Here is a 21,856-nt window from a genome sequence, read left to right as displayed (position 1 = left end):
AGACTTCTAAGTGAATTTTTTGTCAGGTGTTTCAGGTAATTTCTCAATATGGTATTATGACTCAAGATGAGCAAGTCACCCCCTCTACAAAAATTTAAACCTTTGAATTTTAATGAATTTGGGATATTAATCTGATCAGAAGAACCTCACAAAAGCTAAGAAGCAGGGAGGACAATGCAAGAGCAAAGACCCTTTAATGGAACCATGTGTTGACAAGCTAGATCCCTCCTCCCATCCCCACTCCGCTGCTAAGGAGTGAAGGGAGCCTCATGTACTGTAATCATCTGCTTCCCATAAGAGGTAATCTTACAATACATTCCCAAGAATGAAATTCTATTAAATCAGTGAAGGGAGCCAACCAATTGTCAGATTGTTATAGAAATACAATGATTTGCTAAGCCACAGACAAACCTCAATCCTACAAATACTATTGCACATATTTAACTGTTTCACTGATGTGAGTTGGAATAATGTAAGAAAAGTTATTTTTTAATTCAGATGTGCACACAGGAGTGGAGTCCACCTCTTGTTTGCATGATTCCATCTGACTAAACATTCAAACTGTTCCATAACAATGAGTTTTAAACAAAGATATCTGCTATTGTACTGAAAAGGAATTAAAAATTTACCAAAGGTGTTGAATTTGAAGGATGAATCAAAACCCCAAATACTCAATGCACGTCACTATATACAAGAGAATTTGCTTGCATAATCCAGAATTTGGTACTGTTCTCTATAAAAACAAAACAAACCCACAAAGTACCAAGATGCAAAGGAGAAATGCATGAAACTATAAACATCAGCTGAAAATTAAGATACCCCAAATATATTACCAAAGATGAAAGACGTCTGTCTCTTCTTTCTGACATGATTAAAAAAAAAATCAGAATGAGTCCAGTGACAAGAACACACTTCCTGTGACAAGAACACACTTCCTGTATCTAGAAATGGCGCTGAAAAACTCCCATAATCTTACTAAAAAAAAGTGTGTTGAGAAGAGTCCTATGTCTTGATATGATTCCAGTGGCCTAAGGAGAGTTACACTGGGTGTTAGTTTGAGCTGAAATACTAAAGGACAATTATTGCAGCACACTGAATCTGCTTATTAGAGGTATCGATTCAAGTAATGAGGCAATTTTGCATGCAAGCCTCTAAGAAACCTGAAACCAAAGGCAGCTTGCTTGTGTAAGGGTTGCATTCCAGAGCTTAACCTCAAGCCAGTTTTACAGATCTGGAGTTGCAACTAAACATAAATCACCTGATTCACAGCAGAATGTTTTGGGCATGTTAACCTGAAACACTGAGAAAATTTTAGCAGTGTTGGCCAGACCATGACAAAATTCAAGATCTATACAGACTTCTTCAGCCTTAAACCACTGATGCTGGCACAGTCCTGTTGTCTACATATCTGCATTAGGCTGAGACCTTATGGCTCCTGCTTCTCTACAGTTGAACACAGGGTATCTGTAGCTTCCCAAATCTGTTGCCTTTGTTTCTTCTTTACAGAAAGACTTAATTTATCATCTAAGAAAAGACTCCCCAAACCTGAATTTCTGGCTCTTCTGTTTCACCTATGCGGTAATCTTGTCTAAATATAGAAAAAATTTAAATGGGGAGTGACAGGATTTCTTTATTACACTCTTCAGACAGCTAAATTATACTTAAAATACATTGACAAAACCTAGAGCACAGCCAGCTGTTTCATGTTGCTATGTAGTTCTGTTGCTACCACATGGCAAAAAAATTTACATTTTATCTCTCACTTAACTGACCATTTAAGTTCACAGAAAGCATCAAATGACACAGGTGTTCAGCTACATGAGTATTTACAGTTCCAAAAATTGCAAAAGTAAAATAAATCTCTGAGTCCAAGGTCAAGCACTAACTGTATTAACAGAACTCTTATGAACTTCTTAATGTTGCATGTAGCAGAGCATTGCAGCAGGGATACAAAATAAAACAGTGCAGAGTTCATCTTTAGGTTGCTACACCAGGCACTCTTCAACACATTTTTGTAGAGCATTGCCAAGACCAGGCCTGGTCATGCTACAAAATTGGTCAAGTCAGACTACCAAGACTGGTGGAAACTCAAGAACAGCAAAAAAAGACTTTAAAAATCAGTGTAATTCAGTGTCTGACAGCCTGAAGTAAGTAGACCACTTGCTGAGAATTTGGTTCCCATAAAAATCCATTTCTTGCATTTTTAAGACCCTTCAGTGTTTCCCTACAACTTCCTCTGCAGATGTAAGCAAGTTGGTTTTAGTCCAAATAAAAAAATAAAATTAAAAAAAAAATACAACTAGAAAGCCCCTTGTGTTCGGTTTACCACCTAATGTGATTTCAGGATTATTTCTGCTCAGTGAAAGCTAGGAAAAGTTGGCATGAGCTATGTCTTAGAGCTATCACACACTGAAAAAACCCACGTAAAGCAATAAATGCACATACATACCCAAGGAGACTAGAAACTTTTTAATATTTTTCATGGAAATATATTTTTGATAATAACTTTCTTAAGTTGGTGCTCTTGCTCTAATAGCATGGACAATGGCCTCTTATTGGACGATTTAGTACAAGATTTTAACTCTTAATATATAGTAAAATTCACTATATATTTCAAATTTGCTGTATATTATAGTAGAAAAATGTTATTTGGCCTTTCCAAAATGACACATTCAAAAGTCAAACCAACATTCTAATTACAAATTACAGTTTCCTAAAATTGTTTCCTACAATTTTAATACATGTCCATGCAGCAGCTCCAGACACACAACTGCAAATGTCAAAATCCTGCAGACTAGAAATGAACTTCTCCCACATGCAGCTTTTTCTGGCTGAGCTACAAACCCACAGCAATCATAGCTTGATATGATTTGTGGTCAGAAACTTCAACAGAGATGTATGAGACGATCCTCTAAGAAAAATGTTAAGCCTCCTCTGCTAGTGAGGGGGTGGGGAAGATAAGAAAAACCAGACTTCTCTTATTGCTGCTCTTCTGCTTAACTAATCTAGTCTGTTAACTGGAGGAGAATATCCACAAACTGCTGAACTAGTCATTGAATTATCCTGATCTTTTTTAATGTGCTTTAATGAGGCAAAAAAGACATCTGAGTTCAACAAGGCATTGGAGTGGCTGCCCCCAGGAAATCAAACAAAACTGAAATAAAAAAAATGAGACTATTGTGAATTAAAAGATACTCTTCATAACTTGTACATAAGCAGGAAAGCTTGCAAGCCACCATCCTACCTACACATGTAGATTAATTCCTTGCAAATGTAAACCTAAGATTTGTTTTGGGCCTAGGAGACTATAGAAGTAATAGTCCAGTTGACTTAGGAATGTCATATTACCCCTATTGGCGCAGATGACTCGGTAACAGAAATTAATAAGAACAATAATGACTATATGTGTTTGCAGTTGAAAGCTCCATGCTAAGCTTATAGAAAAGAGGTTTGTGGTTTTAAAAGGTAATTTTCATTGCCTTGAAATTGACTCCTGAGCCTTTCTATGGAAAGTATCAGAGCTGAGGTAGACAAGGGAATGATGGAGTCTTGTCCCACAGGTGTTCGGATCTCCTCTAGCATGGCAAGACCTGCAGCACCACGTTCCCCCCTGCAGATGCATCTTCCCATATGAGACCAATGCAATTAAAATTATCCAACCACCAAGCTCATCTTTCCATCACATTCATTGTCCCTTCTGGCAAAGGTACAGGGAACAGCTATTTAAAGAGGATCTGCAGCCCAAACAGCTAAATCCATCACCATCACTGCATCATGCTACTTCACCCCCAGACCTGCTGCCCAGCTGGCTGCCAGATTTTGACTACACTGCTGATGATCAGTTTTAAGATTCTAAAGAGCATTTAATTTGCATTTGAAATGGCTGGAGACATTAAACACAACTATCACAAATTATTTGGCAGTTACCTGAATTAGAATAGATATAGTTTAATATTTCTAGCACAGCTGAAACTCTGACTTTTCTGTGGGCCATGGAAGTTTCCCAGGATGTAAGGTCCAGTGAATAAAACTGAGTTCAAGCAAATCTGTTAGCACAGTCCAACACTTTCCACAGTTAATTTCAAATAATATTACTTTCTGAAACATCCTCCTTCTCTATAAACAGATCTGACTCAGTGAAAACATTATCAGTGGGGAAAGCTCATTTTTTTCTGAAAGATCCTTGAACTTGCAAGAGATTTTTTTGATACTTGCTAGCAGTTGCCATACTTACATTATACCAACAGTTTTCAAAAGCTGCCCAACTTTTTTCAGATAAGACATCAATATTACCTTAACTGATTTACTACCACAATCAGCTCCCTACATTATTTACTAGAACAGAATCTGGCTAGAGACAGAAAAACTTGAAAAACTGGAAATCTGCCCATCACAGGCACCTTGCAAAGATTTCTTAAAAGGGTAACTTATTCATTATGGTAAACATTCTCTGACAGTATTAACCAGCTATTGCTGTGAGCATCTAGAAAGGGCTAACAATTTATAATTACCATTATTTCTTCTTATCTTTGTGATTCAGAAGATATTAGCTCAGCTGGAGTCTCTCAAACAGATATTTGATATAAAATATTCATAATTCATTTGACTATATACTGAGGTCAGATGGCAATATTTCTGTTTGCAGATGAATCTAAAGTGAGTTTTGTATTACTGAAAATGTGCTGGCATAGCTTTTAACATAAAAACATTCCTATAAAAATTGCAATAAAGTATCATGCAATTTTTATCTTTGTGAACGTTCCCATGAAGAAATGTTCCTACTAGAAATGCACAAAAAACTTATACAAATCACATAAACATTGTTAGAATAAACTGAGGAATATTTTAGGAGCATTAATTGTTAATGTTTTTCAATGTTAAGTATCATCAAAGACTGCCTACCTGAGAGAGTTCTGTTCTGTTTTTCATCACTACACTGAATCTTTAGGATACATTTAGCTTTCTTTTTTCAAAAATAGGGTAGGGGATAATAAGTAAAATTAAATTAAGTTTCTACACATCTGCATTTTCTTCCTGAAATCTGTGGAGTTTTCTGGGTGTCCACAGTGATATGTAGCATCATCATTCATGGTCTTCACAATGTTAATTTCAGACTATTTAAATATTTTTTTCTTCCCTGTGTGTTGATGATAGCAGCTGATGACAATTCTGCTTCAAGCTAGTCATGATGGCAAGACAGAGCAGTTTTGTTTGGTCATCTTGGAGTTCTTGTGAAGGGTGGTGCTTCCAGTACCATTTTGCTGCAGCACCAGCAGGCCACCCCACTTTACATGCTGCCTGGCTTTCTCTGCCAGCAGAGTCTATGTACATTTCACACCCTCTAAGTCTTTCGACAATCACTTTTTGATTGTATCTACACTGCTAGAGAGATTTGCAGTGTTGCCTTGAATGGTTTTTAGTGTGTTTTCAGCCTTTCCATGTTTGTTTATTACATTTGGTGAGTTCATTCACATGAAGGAGCATATCTGTGAGGACATATGTGTACTAATGTCCCTCTTTAGGGCCACTGACTTTCAGCCTTGAAAACCTGCAGGTAGCCTATTACATGCATTGTCAGAGTGTGCAGAGATAAATGCTAATATGGATGGGCTGCTAACTAGTATTGAGTAGGTTTGTCAGCAACATCTATGTAAGAATATATCTTTTATGTTCTACATAAATGCAGCAAAGAATTAGGAGAAAAAGGGGAAAAAAGGAAAGAAAAAAAGGAAAACCATTAGGAATTTAAAACTGTAATGAAAATTTTTAGCTCACCCAAATTGAAAAAAAAAAAAAAAAAGAGTTGTTATTTTGAAACCTTCCTTAATGAAGAAATACTGGGGAGAGAAAAATCATACCATGTAGACCAATGCAATTTCCAAGTACTCAGGGCTACTAAGATTTAAGCCTAAGAATCTAAATGTATTATTAGGAGGCTGTTGCAACTGCCCTAGCACTGCATGTGGGAAGGAGGACCAAACAACCAGTTTTACAAGGCAGACAGACTGTGGTCAGGATTGGCGAGACAAATGTTTGTAAATGATTACATCATGTCTTGAGTGCTAAAATAATGTAAGGATACTAGAAATTATACAGTTCAGTGGCTTTGTAGTACCCATGTTCATGTGGCTGCCACTCCCTCAGTCAGGAGACAAAAAGCAAAAGGATTTAAATATATCCTTACATATGTATACACAATTTTTTATGGCCTGTTTGGCTTGTTAGAATTTGTCCTTTACAAACACAGGAATTGCAGAGTAGGAGATTATGTAGTTTTATGTATGTCTGCAAAGTTATTTTTTCTATGCTACCTAAAAGCAGACAAGCCATGCAACTTCCACTGATGAAAAACTGGCTGCTTACAGCATCACAGCTTATAAGCAATAATAGAAAAAACAGAGAAACAGTGTGCTTGCTACATAATAGTCACAGATCTGGCAAACTGAATGCACCTGTTACATTGCTCGTTTTGACAGGAGGTGAGTGGATTTGCTATCACAGGTAAATACCAGCAAACAAAACCTAATTTGCTAAACATTGTACTATAGAGACAGTAGACCCTCAGGTCACTACTGAAAAATGACTTGGCTTAGCAAAAAGAACACTGATATTCCTTGCGGTGCCAAGACTGCCTTCCTCTCCACCTGCTCCTTCCTTTTGCACCCACAGTTGCAGACCTGGTCAAGGTTCTGTGTTCTGTGACTTGGTTTTCTGTGGGGGTTTTTTAATTTGTCTGGGGTTTTTTGTTTTTAGTTTGTTTTTTTTTTAAATTCAGTATTGATCCTTAGCGTAATGATGGGTAACAATATTGGAAAACACAGCCATTATCTCCCGCTATCTTCATAACTTACTACACTCCATAGTAAACAAACAGAGTAAACAAGGTCAACAAGAACAAAAGAATCTGGGATAATTTTCATGGCTTTCATTTGAATGAATTGTCCATCTGCTTTTTCAATTACAGCATAAAAGTAAATAAATAAGAGAACCACTATGAAATAATACTCAAAGAGAAAATTAAGCTTAGCTTTTTTCTTTTGTTCTTAAGAAACAGTTTTAATATTCAGAGGGAGTTTGCTAGCATAAACCTGTTTTTTAGGTTCGAATCTTGTTTTCTGATGGAGAGAATTGGGGAAGAGACTGCTGGTTTGCATTGTAATGAAGAGAACACATAAACAACACATAGTATAAAAATTACCAGTATGAGCCAAAGCCCTTTGAGACCCTAGGCATATGCTAAAATTTCAAACAGCCATGCCCAGAGTTAGCAGACACTCAGTCAATCTCATTCCTGTATCTCCTGTAACTGCTTCAGAGATGAAGATACTATACATTATCAAACCCCAGGAGCTTTTCAAGCTTTACTTGAAAAGCAAGTGGTACATTAGGGTTTTAAATTCTGAAACCTGCAGGGATTACAAAACACAGTAAATTAGTTGGCTTGGTAAAGGAGCCAGGACCTTATCCCATAGTGATGAAAGAATTTCTCATGATTTCCAAACAACTGGTTCAGCCAGCTAGCAGAGGTATGAAAAAAAATAAATAGGTTGATCTAACTCCACCTTTTTAAAATAGATTGGGCAGGGGGGAAGGGAAACAAGGAAAAAAAGGAGAAAAAAAATGCAGAGGGAGAAAAAATATTTTTGTTTAAAAACCAGATAAGGACTCAAGATGCCTTACCATTTTTCAAACCTGAAGAAATTTGAAATTGATATTATTTTAAACATCAAAAGAGACGGAACTGTATGATCACAGATGTTAACAAGAGGCAAGTGTGTATAGTAGTAGAACTTTCATAAGAGCCTCCCTTATAATTCCAATCTGAAATTACAGCTGTGTCTTCATATTTTACATTTGATCCAGACCCTTGCCAAGTATTTTAAGCTGTCATACCACGCTTAAAATTGCAGTAACTCTTTATGGTGCATATGTACGCAGGAAAAATATTGTCTAAGGAAACGTGATTCGTGAGCGTGGGACTGATGAGCTGAAGGAAGTGGTCAACAAAATGAGCAAGAAGGTCTAAGCATATGAGTCAGTAATGCAGCTTCATGTATTAGATTTTTCACCCCTAAGTAGATTTCTCGAAGAAGTGTTGATAAAATAACTGAGCATACAGGCTGACCTACAGAATGCGGTTTTGCCATATAATGACTTAGCCCTACAATAGAGGAAAGCTTCTTCCCACTTTCATCCCCAGCAATTTAATTCAAGTGCAATCTCAGCCACTTCAAGTTCTGGTATTTCTCTCTTTTGCTGCATTTTCTCTGAATGTTACCAATCATCTATGCAATTTCAGCTTCAAAACTAATCTTTGCAGTATATTACATGTAATATGTCCTTTTTAAAAACTGAAGCCCTTGTGACCTCTATTGTATTTCAAGAACTTTTCATGATCTAATGGCAAATTGAAATATTTCCTTTCCCAGTCCAAATATATTGCTCCTTTTTTCAAATACCACCATCTTCTTTAGTGCAATGAGAGGCAAAATCTTTAAAAGGTTTCCTGTAACCCGATTAACATTTTTGTAATTGCAAGAATTTCTAGAACTGCCACTAGCTTATGAAAGAAAATCAAAATAACATGAAAGGATATTTGCACACAGGCACAGAGAGGTATCAGCCATATGACTCTAAAATAATACAGCCAAAGGTTCTCATTATTTTAAAATATTTTGTAAAAATGATGTGTTGCCTTTTAGAAAAAAAAAAAGAAAGTAGACTTATGATATCACAATGAAAATTTTACAAATCTGTTTCTTCTTAATTTAATTTCTTAACAGAAAAAATATGGGAAGGAATTTGTTGGGAAGGAATGTAGGATTAGATTCCTACATTCATCCCAGTTAAAATATGCACAGACACACATTCACATGAGCATGTGAGCACACACTTTGTTAAAGGACCTTCAGCTGAAGCAACTGTGATCTAATCTCTAATGAAGAAGGAAGCCACTGATTCCAGTTTTGGGTTTGGAGCAATTCTGTCACCCACAAGAAAAGTTACACTTGGAATGACTTTTTTTGCTTGTGAAATGGCAAAAGGACCTTTTATTTAAGGCAATATACTGGATATATATTCAGAGGCATTTCAAATGAACAGTTTCTGTAACAGAAGCAAAAAGAGTGCAATCTAGCACAGAGCAGTTTCTGTAAGTTCAAACAGGATTTTTTTTATTGTTATTATGTATACTTGCATTAATGATTATTCAGTGCTTCAAGATATGAACTTCACTGCCCAGGAGGCTGTAATGTTCCACATATAAACATCAGGCTCCCACAGTTTTCAAGAACCTATACATTGGCTTGCTCAGCTGAATTCTTCTGTCACACACAGCATCCATTATATATTAACTACACTTTCTTATTGCAGATAGCTGGTGACAAACACAGTTAGCAATCCAGTATCTGTGGCTCTGAAAACATTTTAAAAGAACCTTATCAACACAGATTCATCCTGACTTAAATGAAAACAGAAATGGTGCTAAAGGCCTCCAGTGTCTAACCTAGAAGGAAAAATAACCTCCTAAAAACAAACCAGTAAGAACCAAATATTTTCATTGAAACAAACAAAATACTAAAACCAAACAAATAAAAAAAACTCAAAAACCAGAAAATAACCCTGCTTCAGCAGTTGGTCAGTTGGCTTGCACAATGTGTGTTTTCTTTAAAGAGGTGATGAGATTTGGGGCGGGGGGCGGGGGGGTGGTGTATTCTTTTTATTCCATGACTCATCCAGCATGAATCTCTTAAAGAAAGTGTTCCAGAAATAAAAAGTGATATTCAGAATAATAGCATGTATGCAGATTAACTACTACATTCTGCAGCATTGACTGAAAAAACCCCACTGAAATTTAAAACAGCCACCATACAAACAGAAATGCATTGGCATATGGCATTTTTAGGCAAAAATTATTTGTTTGTTTCCCTTAATGCTTTATATAGTAATTTCCATGCCAATATATTAATTTCCTGTAAAATGTGAAACATTGACAACAGAAGTTACTTAAAACAGTAATAGGTTCAGAGGAGGCAGGGAGAGAGGCAGGGAGGGAGGGGGAAAAAAAAAGAAAAAAGAAAGGTACAATATTTTCTTTTTCCTCTCCCCCTCCTTTCCTTTGTAAATTTTAATTTTAGAATTTTTTTTGTGTTTTGCCTTTTCAGTAAGGCCAAAGTATGGGGGCAGTGACTTTTCTTGGTGCTGGAGGTGACAGATTTGCTCTCGGTTCCAGCCAGGGTCCCCGAGCCCTCAGGACCCGTGCTCACTGTCCCAGAACTGCAATATCACTGCGGCGTTTCCTCCGCCTAGAAGGCCCTGGAGTGTGGAGCGGCACAGGACACCCAGCAGCAGCTCTGCCCCTTCCCCTGGCCAAGAGAATTCCCACCTGCCATCACCAGCCTGGCCACCCCAGTGCCAGGGGTGGCCACGGGGCCGCTGCGCTCCAGGACAAGCCAGCTCCCGTGGCCGCCCGCACTGCCAGGCCCAGGAAGGCGCAGTCACGGCCAGGTGGCCAAGCCAGGGGGACAGTGGCCAGTGGGGCCTTTTGAGGTAGAGGTGCAGCTCTGGCCATTAGCCACAGCAGAGCCCTCACATTGAGCAGGACTAGGGAAGGCTCCCCCTCAGCAGCGTGCTACATCAGCGCTGTGGCGCTGAGAGCCACCCACCATTCCTCCTCTCGCAACTGCTGAGAATGCTCACAGCTGACTTCTGTCTTCTGCTAAATTATTAACTTGGCCATAAATAGAGGCAAAAAGTTGCTCTGAGGTACTCATGTATGTTCTTAAGTGCAAAACGTCTCTGTATGATAACGCTTGAAAGAAATTTATTATTTTCATTGGCTTTTGGCTTACTCGATAAACACACTACCTCATTTTGTAGGATTTTTTATTACTATTATTATTACAATTCCATATTCCTATTCAGCTTGAAATAATGAATGCAAAATCAATACAATAAGTAAGAAATGTATCCACGGTGACCAAACAACAAACTCAAAAGCACAGCACGGTGAGTGAAAATTAGCAGTTCTTAAAACAACTACATCACAATTCAGTTGCAATGTAAAAGAAAGGCTCATGAATTTAGAAGGGTTAACAATGAGTTTAGTTATTTGAAGGCTTAGCTCAAATAGTAAAATATACATAGTAGGATGTAAGATAAAGGTAGAATATCTTCTTGAAGGCTACAGATGTAAAGAGAGAGAGAAACATGATGACAAATTCCTGAATTTATCAGCTTCTCTCTCTGATAGTTAAAAATCTCCCTTCACCCATTAACACTTGGTCTGTAACAATAATACTGTCAGAGGGTTAGGTCTTACTTTCCATGGTAATTATTTTCAGTATTTACTTCAACCTTAATGCTGCACATATGCATTCCCATTATGCCACCTTACATCAGCAGCAATTAGATAAGAAGGCCCAGAAAAGCAAACCAGATGCATACAAACATACAGAAATGCTTTTTTTTTTTCCCCTTTCTCTAGTTATGTGGCTCAATAGTTTCAATAGTTGCATGTATGGACTAAAAAAAAAAAAAAAAAAAAAAACCCCTCAAAAACACTACAGAATTCTTTATTAATATTTAAAGGAAAGTATACTTTTTTTCCTTAGAAAAAATAAAATTCCAATATTGTCTATGTGATGGCTGTAGCACTTTGAAATCAAAGTAGGTGCGCAATGTACGCAGCCAACCTTTCATCTGGCTCAGTGCAATACTGCTTTGTGCAGTAACACAGACAGGTGAGATTACAGATGTTCTGGCTTCTCACTGACAGTGCAAGAAAATACCCAGAATAGCAAGAAAATACCCAGAATAACACCAGGTAAACATTATCTCCCAGCTCATGCTTTCTTATGCAAAAGACAGGGACATTCATTTAGAACTTAATATTGAAGGAAACTTCAGACTGAATACAGCAGACAGAGAACCTGCCTAGCAGAAACTTTCAGCTCTGCTCTCAAAAGTGAAATTTCCTACAAAGCAGAGAGAAAGCACAATACAGTTTTTTTCCATTTAAAAACCTGTGTTGTACCAGAAAACAAATAAGCATATGATACAGCAATTTTTATTTTTTCAAAGCAACACCAAAAAAGTTTGATCACCATTACATATTTCTGAAAATTATAGACAGGAAGAAAATTTAAAAATTAAATACAATGCAGCTAACATATACCTAATAACCTAACTCTATAACTTCAGGAAACTGCAACTTCTAATCCCACACAAGAAGAACTGTTTCTCAAAAAAAAAAATAAAAACAACCTAAAAAAAAATCAACCCATCTTGAGCTTATAATGCTGTTAAAGGTAGAAAAATACTGGAAAGAAACAAATAGCAAATTAAACTGGCCTTTTTAATGGTGAAGAGACTTAATAAAATTACTCAAACCTAAAACCATAATGCTTGCCTATTCTTCCTCAGTCTTTTGAAAATGTAGTAAAGCTAAAACACTGAAAATTTATCTTTGAAAACAGTTCTAAGAACTCAACCAATTTGTATATTTTTTTCTGCTAGTACAGTTTACATCTAAATCTATCGGCTTTCGTAATTGATATATTTCACTGTTTAAGACAAATCACATTCACATACACAAACAGTCTTTAATTTTATGAAAATAAGATAGTGCTTAGCATGGCACAAGGCATAGTACTTTTTTGACAGCACTGAGAATATTACAAAAGTTCTTCCCTTAAAGCTTGAAGTGAACTGATTCAATATTTAATGAAACTGAGAAAGCTGCTGAATGTCCCAGAAATCCTTACACTCCCTGCTCTATGTTCATTCTAAGTATTATGCTGCTATAAATTAACAGTGAGACCAGATGAGATTTCAAGCAGTCAAGAATAGCATTTTCCTATCACTAAATTCTCTATTTTATTTTCCTTTGCTCTTTAACATCACTAACCTGCAGCATTCTATTGCAATCATACACCCCAGCCTAGTACTGCAGCGTTACGTTGCTTAGACATAGCTGTACACTCCAGCATGTTTTTAGGGTATGCAGCCAGCTCAGCTGTAAGCCGAAGGAAGATTTCCATCAAGCAACAAAACTAAACTCTGCACAAATATTTAACAGCTCCAAGACCCCTAAAGGCTTAAAATAACATATATTTTGTGGTATACTAGGAGCCAGCTCCACACTGGTGATGTGCACAGTGTAGAGTACTCGGCAATCACAGCAAATTAAACATTGTTTCGCCTTTGTACCTTCGAATTCTTCAAACTAAAAGCTGAATGAAATACTGAGGTTCGCTGTGCCTCCCCAGCACTGACAGTGCAGTAGCAGCTCGTCCATTACATTAAGTTCGTCTAAAACTTCCCATGCCTCACAAGCATTTCTCATCCCTTCTTGGCAGATGAAACACAAGTTCATTTAAAACAAACCTAGCACAAGTTCATCTTATATCGCTTGCTTTTCAAACCGCTAGAACTACGCAGTAACCCACTCAAACAAAAAATTTCCCAGACAATGGAATCCTTTCAAACTGCACAGCCGGCAGGATTCCCCAGTTGTCAGTTTTAGGTGCGTGCCAGCACAAAATGTTCTTGAATCTGAAATCTGTAATAATCACTCCTATTGATAATGTGAGCAGAAGCAGAATTACATCACAGTTAACACTTACCAAAATACATTATGTTTCTCATTAATCATGCAGTCAGGATCCCACCGCTGTGTATTCAGCATTAGCTCCTGCACAGGGCTGACATGTAAAACAGAGCTTTTTCATTCTACATTATGTGGAAATTTCCCAGCACGAGAAGCGTGAGAGAGCAGTGTGCCTCCTCAGGATGAGCGCTTTGCAGGCAGTCTTATCCCTGATACAATCCCTGTCTGATTTAGCGTTTACTCCGGCTGCATGCTGCACTGCCCATTCTTACTGTAATCTGACTCCTCCTTCTGATGTCCTTGCTGTGCCTGTGACATCAGGACTAAGAGTACTACAAACAGATCTTTTCTTTAGCGGGCTTGCAACGACATGCTCTTATATCCTGGTTAACCTAACTCTGGTTTGGACAAAAAAACGTAAGCCCTTCTAAAATTGTACAGGCTTTTTTTTTTTTTTCCTTGGCAGTAAACGCGTTTAGTGACATAACGTGCTCAATTACATAATAGATGGGAAAGACAAAGCGTATATTGTTAGTGTATTTTTCTTTGAAGGGCAGGCTCCAGGAGAAGCTTTGAGTGCCTCAATAACCCTACTTCAATAGAAGATAAAGATGCCTGGCACTTTGCAAGATCATGTACCCCTAAGACTTTTCTTTCTTTTTTCTTTTTTAAATCAATAGTTCCACTTCAGTAAACAATTTCAATCCAAATATTGGATAAAGACAAGTCTGTTTCTATTTTTAAAAAGCAACTGGCAAATAGAGAGTTCAATTTCAATACAGCTGAACTGATTTTTTTAAACTACAATCTCTTCACCTGAATAAAAAAGTGTGAGGACAGGAGATATATGACAACGAGGCTCTGTAATGGAGTTTACAACCTTTCACCCTCCAGGTCTCTAGTTGCTTTCTGGTCCAGGTTGATAAGTCATTAGCAGCTGGTAGGTATTTTATTGTTCTGTGGCAAATGGAGAGGTCCTAAGTTTGTTGTAAGTATGTCCCTGCTGCTATATGAACTAGTAGCAGCTTCATAGGAAGAAAGACTAAAGAAACACCAAAATACTGTCCACCATGTAGTGCTTTGGGATGGATCCGACAGCACAGCAGTGTGGTGAAGACAATGCGGTCTGTATTTATGCACATATGTCTCTTCTCTGAATCAACAGAGGACATTGGTTTCCTGCTGTCAGTCTGGCATGTATCAGTGATAATACACTTACACTAAATAAAGGTAAAAAAATAATGGACAGTATGCTGAAGCGTTTATTTCATTATAATAGGATCTAATGGGATGAATGCTTTTATTCTACAGGAAAGAGGATGACAGGTATAATTCATTTAAAGCTCCACTTCTTATTTGTAAAACCACCACACAATAAGTACTATTTCATGAGGTCCAATCACTTTGGACAAAATTATCACAGCAGCACAGCAGCCAAGGAACGCTCCAGTTGTGGCAGCAGAGGTAAGAGCCCGGTGTTCAGTGCCGCTACGCATCTCTCGGCAAGAGCCCTCCGCAGCATTGCCCTCACGAGGTTTCTGTAGGCTACCTGTGTGAATGTTACTGAGATTGCACACTGACAGGGAACTGGGGCACCAGTTTCAGTCCTGTCCCTCACTGGCAGTCCCACAGCTATTAATTTCTGATACCTAGCTTTTCTCAGTGCCCTTTCTTATTTCAACTGCCCCTAGAAAGAGGCAAGCCCTGAAATGAGAGATCCATGGTACACAAACTCCAAAATAAGATTTGCTACACAACTGAAAAGCATGCAGTGCAGCAGTGCATTCTCAGGCCACAGTGCACAAGGGAGGAAGATCAAAACTTCTTGTGTGGGTCAAAGTGACCAACAACATAAGTTGAGCAAATCTTAAATCACAGTGAAGAAATGCTGTCCAAAAATCCCTGGAGAAAAGAAGAAAAAAGAAGCTGTCTAGAAATCATGGCCTATGTTTCAACTACACAGTGCAGACAGCAAGTAACAGAGGGTATTCACGGCACATTCCTTTCCTTTATTTCATCATTACAATGCTCATTCACTTCTACAGTACAGGGAAGCACAACTCGCTATAGGAGAAAATACCGTCCTCAAAGACTGGTTTAAAATATCTCAGTTGAAACACTCTAATGTTCTCTGAGCAGTAGGTATAAGCTACTATCAGGAGCCTTCTGCAGCACAAGCATTCCATCCTCTCCCTTCACAGAGGGTAAAAGCTCAGAGAATCAATTCTCTGTGAAATCCTTCAGCTCCATTTCCATCTCTGAAGTGCTGTTGCAGAGGCACTGCGTGACGTCCTTTAAGACAGTCTGCACCCAGGCACAGCATTTGCCTGTTAAGCTGCGTTTACCCTATCACAGAACAAAAAGCTTGGGGTTATTCTGCCAGAAGTCAAACTCTGCAAGATGCAGTCTAACTCTGGTCTCAATGTTCCACCAAGCCAATATGCCTCCTGATTCAGGCTATGGGTACAGAAGGCTCATGTCTGTGTAGATGTGTGATTAGTGCTGAGGCAAGCACCATGCTGCCTTTAAATACCCCTTCTCGAAATGGCTGTTGTGTTACAATACCTCTACCAGTTTATTGGTGCCTGATCCTCAGGAAATGTAAACACCAAAGTGCCACATGTTCTGACTGACATGTTCTCCACTACATGGTTCTGAACGTTACCTCCACTTTTGTTTCACCCGCTAGGATGTAAAACAAGGACAACCTTTCTCCTTGTTACATTTGTTTGTGTTCTGAGAGTAAGTATACAACTAAATTAACCAAAGAAACTGAAACAAGAACTTTAATTTCATTTCAACTACAGAAATGCAAGGTAGGAGGGAAAATCACTGGAAAGCTTTTACAGCCCAAATTCACATACTCCATGACAAACTCTGCTTTCACTTACACACATAGAACACTAATAAGCTGCAGAGAGAAGCAGTGTTTCAAGCAAGGAACAAAAAATAGATTTTATTCCCGAGTGGGATATTGTCACTGTCAGTGAAAGCAAGGTTTAGTTTAGTAATTGCAATCCCAAATGGCTGGTGTTTTAATGCAAGCATTGAGGATTCTGCTGAAAACAGCTGTAGGGAAGTACAGTCAGGAGCAGCAAACACTTATGTGTGCCTGGAGATTTGAGTAGACCCAGCCTGGGCATGCAGGATCATGCAGAATGAATGAGCAAATTAGTCCATGATGTCAGCCCGTGGTGTGAACTCCCAATCACCAACAAGCCGGCACAGGCTAACCAGCATTTAACTTTGCTACAGATACCGGTCAACTGCAAAATTTTCATATTTTCATGCATGGTTCACTTATAAAAACAAAACCCCCAAACCCTTGTGATTCAACAATAGCATAAACATAAGAAGAAAAATTACCCTCTCCTAAACCAGCTAGCCCTTATCCTTATTTCTAATAATAGAAACAACTTCTACTCCCTGAAATCCTCTTTTCCAACAACCTCTTTCTTTTTTTCATAATAGCATCTCCACCTTGAGATTCTTCTGTCCTTTCTCACCTTGGTAAAAGCTTTGCCACAAAGAGGAGATTTTCAAAATACAGAACAACCCACAGGACATTAGCTCCTTGGAATAGACAAAAAAAAGATAGCACACATGGCCCAGGAGTACAGCACATCCCCTACATTCCTCCAGACCTGAAAAACCTACAGGTTATTCCCCGCACCTGACTTGGTCTAGAGCCAGAGGGCCACTTCATGATCTAGCTCCTCTGTTCTCTTCCTTCTACTGATTTTTATCTATCCACTGATTTACACAATGCCCCCACAGTAAGTATTAAAGCCACTCACAGGCAAGTCTGTTGCAGAGACTAATTAATATTTTATATTAATGCACCCATTTAATTCCCTAGGATTCCTGGAAAACCCTCTTCCAGTCTTGAACTCTTCCAGGAGGCAAGTAACACTAGATTTATACCCAAACTCTTACCAAATGGCTTTGATGAATGTCAGTTAGTGAGGCTGACCAAAGATCATCTCTTGCAAATGCAGAAGCAGATTGGGGAACTCTTTGTTGGTGGAGGTGTCATAATAGTCAACAAATACACTCAGTGATAAAATATTTTAAGTCTATCATCATGTGCAGTAGGCTAAAAGATCTCATACAGATTTTCCTAAAATAAATTTTGTCTACTGTACAGAGACAGATATTAAAAAAAAAAAAAATATTGTGCAAACTTTAATTTCTGAAAATAAAATGGGAGAAACAATCCAAGTCACACTTGGCCTATTAATTCATCAAATGCGTCCCAGAACTAAAAGATACTTGAAAGTAAAGTGGGTCTAGAATTTCCACATAATTTGGAAATTTATGCACTGAAGTTATTCCATTCCTATTAGTGACCACAGTGCAGAAAGAAAGAACAGCAAACAAGCCACAGTTTTGTAAGCCTCCAAAAGTAATTGAAAATGTTTCCAAGTGCACATATTTTTGTGCCTCAAATCAAATATACTAAGTACATCAGCAAGAATTTTGGTTTGTTTTTATTTTGAAGCCATCTGGAGCAGTTTAAGATATACTACATAATAATGCAGATTTTGTGATTCATTACAAATCTCCTGAGGTTACACTGAAGGATAAGAAGGGAAGGAGCAAGTTACATTTGTATATTTTAAACAACCACAGAGGCTCATCTTTGGTTTTGACATTCTTCACGGGCTAAAACTACCAAATGTGTTTTTTACCCTTGAATCAGAAGTGTCAGTTCTGGAAATGTGCAATATTTGTCACCATGAATACCATTTAACTGCAGCAGTACCCGAAGGAACTCTGTACCACAACACGTGAATACAACTGGAGGAACTTAATTAATCTTCCTGTCACTTCCATGATGCTTTTCATTAGTTTAGCTGCTATCTGATCAACTGCTCCTTTCTCTATTGGAAATGGCTAACCAGAACCTCCTATAAAAAGCATTTTCAAGGCTTACCTTTGATTCTGAGAGCTTTTACAAAGCTTTGCCAAGCAAACTTTATCAAATCAGTAACATACTTACAGCACTGCTCTTTTTAAGGATTTTCTACATACACAGCTTAAGAAATATAAATAGAACAATATGCTCTTTTTCTAAGCTTAAAGCTAGTACTTCTGGTATTTTTTAGTTTGAGCACAGATAACATGTAGCAATTGTAAGGTCATATTCTCCTGAATTTCCTTCCCATTGACATGGATAGTTATTAAACAAAAAAGCAGAATGTGGCCAGCATAAAACCAAACACACATTTTATTTACGCACCGTTGCTGCTAATTCTTTCCCTAAATGCCCACTCCTGTCATCTTCTGCTCCTAAGCACGGGACAAGATTTAAGTTAATAAATGTGAATGAATACACAACTGGTGCAGAACCTTCTTTGACTATGTATATACATAACAATTTTAAATATAAATACGGTCTTAAAAGCAAACAAGAAGACTGAGAAGCTTGTCTGAATGCACGTCAAACATATTTTCAAACATACCCACACACAAAATGTAATTTTTTTCACTCAAAAATGAAAACTGGAATTGATGGATTGACACAATGTCCAACATGCATAATCCTTCCTTTCTCCCTCTTCCCTTTTTATTTCTGTACTGCTTTCAGTACAATTTCTCTAACGTGTGGGGTTTGAGCATATCACAAGCAGACAATTTGTCACTACCTCTTGTGAGGTGGACGTTTAATCAATGCTTCACTTTCTCTGTCCATCTTTCCAATGCTCTCTAAAATTTTGAAATAAGGTATAGACTCATCACCAAATCCAGACTTTGTAGTCTCACAGTTTAAAAATTTAAATTTATAAATCCAGATGTTGTACTAAAAATTTTGTACAGTTTTCACACATGGAATTTTTTTTATTTTTGCACTCTGATTTACAGGATGCATCCATTAGGAATGTATGCATTTTGCCTTTCTGATTACACCATCAATTGGCCAAAATGACACACTTCTATTATTTCTTATAATCATTTTTATCAATGAACTTATAAGCCTTAAGAAAAAAAAACAGATAGTATACAATAAAATATAAACTATCAATACATAAAGTAAATAAAATAAATAAAGTAAAATATATTCTGCCTGCTTTAACTGTGTTTGACTAAAATAACAATTTATTACATTATTAATTAAAGATCACCTAATTTTGTTTAAAATTAAAACAGAGCAATTATTGCACAGGTATCAGCCTATGTTTTAAGGTGAAAATGTTTGTTTGGATTTTGTTTGGGGTTTTTTTTGGCAGGGTGGTGGGTTGTTGGGTGGGGTTTTTTGTTGCTTGCTTGGTTTTGAGTTGTTTGGTGTGGTTTTTTTCCTCCCTTCAACAAGGTGCATCAAAGAGCTGGAGATTCCCTCAACAGATCATTTAGGACTCTTGTGTGAAAATTGTCCAGGAATATTGATTTTAAATAGTCTTTAGTCCAAGCAGCTGCTGCTTTACATCTTCCTTTCTTTCCTCCAGGCCTTTTGGAAAGTGCCTCAGCACACTCATTACATGGAGACTGCATTAAGCATTTTTCAAAATATAGGATAAAAATATTTTTTTACCACTTATGGTGCTTTCAAATCACTCGTAACAATCTTACTATCTCCATCTAGTGGCTTATAGGATTAGGACTTTTGGTATTAATACACTAAAACCTTTTTATTATCCTTTGCTTTGCCAACCACAGAGTTTTCATTTCCTGTTTCCGGCTTTCCCTATAAATTTTCTATACTTCTTACTTCTAATTTATATTGATTAGTATTTGATTCCTCTTCTTTAATTTTGTTCCAAATTGTGTTTTAATTTCTAGTTGCTCTGCTCATTTTGTGGCTGAACGAGGAAAGACTTTTAGTTAAAGTTTGTCATTTTTTGAATATGAAAGATTTTTTTTAGTCATCTAGTGACCTCTAGTTATGTAAGGCAGCATCAATTTTCCTCCCAAGGCTTTTTTAACTCTTTTTCCCAAACATTTCTGCTTCTAACTTTCCTATAAGAAATAAAATATCTTGAAACACAACATCTGTAAACAATTTTTATTTAAATTCTGTTTTCTCCTATAGCATGTTAAAAAAAAAAAATCTTTTCCATACCCATAGGTACCTAAATGGAAGTATTTCAAGATACAAACCCAAAAAAACCCCATTCCTTCATTTTTTGATACTGTATATAGCTGTTCAAAGAAGAAAAGGAAAAAAAAAAAAAGCATGATTTTAGGTTTCTGAGTGATTATGAGGGCACTGAGCTGTGGTTTAAGTACCTAACTGCAAGAGGAAAATTCCAGCATGTGAATGGGTGCAAAGCTGTTTGATTTTTATACTGGACCATCAGTGGGAGGAAGTGAAGACCTACAGCCAGGAAGGGACACAAACACTGCCAGCTGCACAAAATTCAACTTCCTTCCTGCTCTGGGGAGCTGAGATACTTTGCAGCAGCACCCAAAGTGATTGCCAGGTGCCAGCACCACACTGGAAATTAAGAAGAGGCAGGAGCTTAAGGCACGTCCTGCTTTAACTACCTTAAGAAACAGCACCTAAACTAAAGTAGGCAGTGCTACAGATGCCTTGTGAGGCAACTCATCCCATGATAAATTGTAATCTGAGAGGAAGAAATTTCATCTCCAGTGGTAAAGAAACAGTTAAACTAATTTCATAGAAAACATTATTGCTGCATTTGAATTCCTCTTTCACATTCAAGGAAAAGCTGTTTTAGCTAAAACTATCAAAGGAAATGCAAGTCATAGGTGAGTAATGTGTAGTCTCTCAGAAAGCACTGTGCAAAAAGGGAAGAAGACACAATGGCAGTAGGCAAGACACTAATTTGAGGCTATAAAAGGATGCAAGTTATAGCACAGTACTCAACTTTCTATGAGATTGTTATTAAAAAATCTGTATTGGATTTATTCACACCAGCATCGAATTTGATAGACCTGTCCAGGTGTAAGCATTTTGTAATTCCACACGTGCAAGTTCCACAGCAGATTGCAAGAAACAAACTGTCAGAAATATCTTGCTGTAGGTGGGGTTTGACTCAGACAGTGGCACTTCAGGTTTTATGTGTCTATTTGGGTGCCTACCTGCAATCTGGACATCTAATTTCCCACCACAGTCAAAGCAGATCAAACTGATGTAGTCAACTCAGAAGAGTTACTTATTACAACTGGAAACAGGAAGCAGCTTTGGGTGGCCAAGCAGCTCTCCAAGCTCCATGAACTACATTGGCTGGAGTTTCACCAACCCAACGGGGAGCTTAGGCACCTAGCTCACTCCTGGGTGCCTAC

The 21,856-nt window shown here is 37.6% G+C and overlaps 1 protein-coding gene across 4 annotated transcripts in view; it reads right to left on the bottom strand.

The window, feature by feature from the left end:
- The window catches only part of ZNF385D (zinc finger protein 385D), a 411,842-nt gene that overhangs the window by 148,712 nt on the left and 241,274 nt on the right, over positions 1-21,856 (bottom strand). Inside the window, exon 1 of one of the 4 annotated variants that reach the window (XM_005518941.3) lies at positions 13,626-13,838. The exons of the other annotated variants lie outside the window; for them this stretch is intronic. Within the exon in view, the coding sequence (XP_005518998.1) occupies positions 13,626-13,647 (22 nt within the window). The 5' untranslated portion in view covers positions 13,648-13,838. Of the gene's footprint in view, positions 1-13,625; positions 13,839-21,856 lie in introns of those variants that run through there. 4 annotated transcript variants of the gene reach the window in all.

The sequence above is a fragment of the Pseudopodoces humilis genome, chromosome 1 (assembly GCF_049639895.1).
Source record: "Pseudopodoces humilis isolate 2021_Gansu_Grassland_sample_001 chromosome 1, ASM4963989v1, whole genome shotgun sequence".
Lineage (NCBI taxonomy): Eukaryota > Metazoa > Chordata > Aves > Passeriformes > Paridae > Pseudopodoces > Pseudopodoces humilis.
This window is presented reverse-complemented; position numbering and strand designations above follow the sequence as displayed.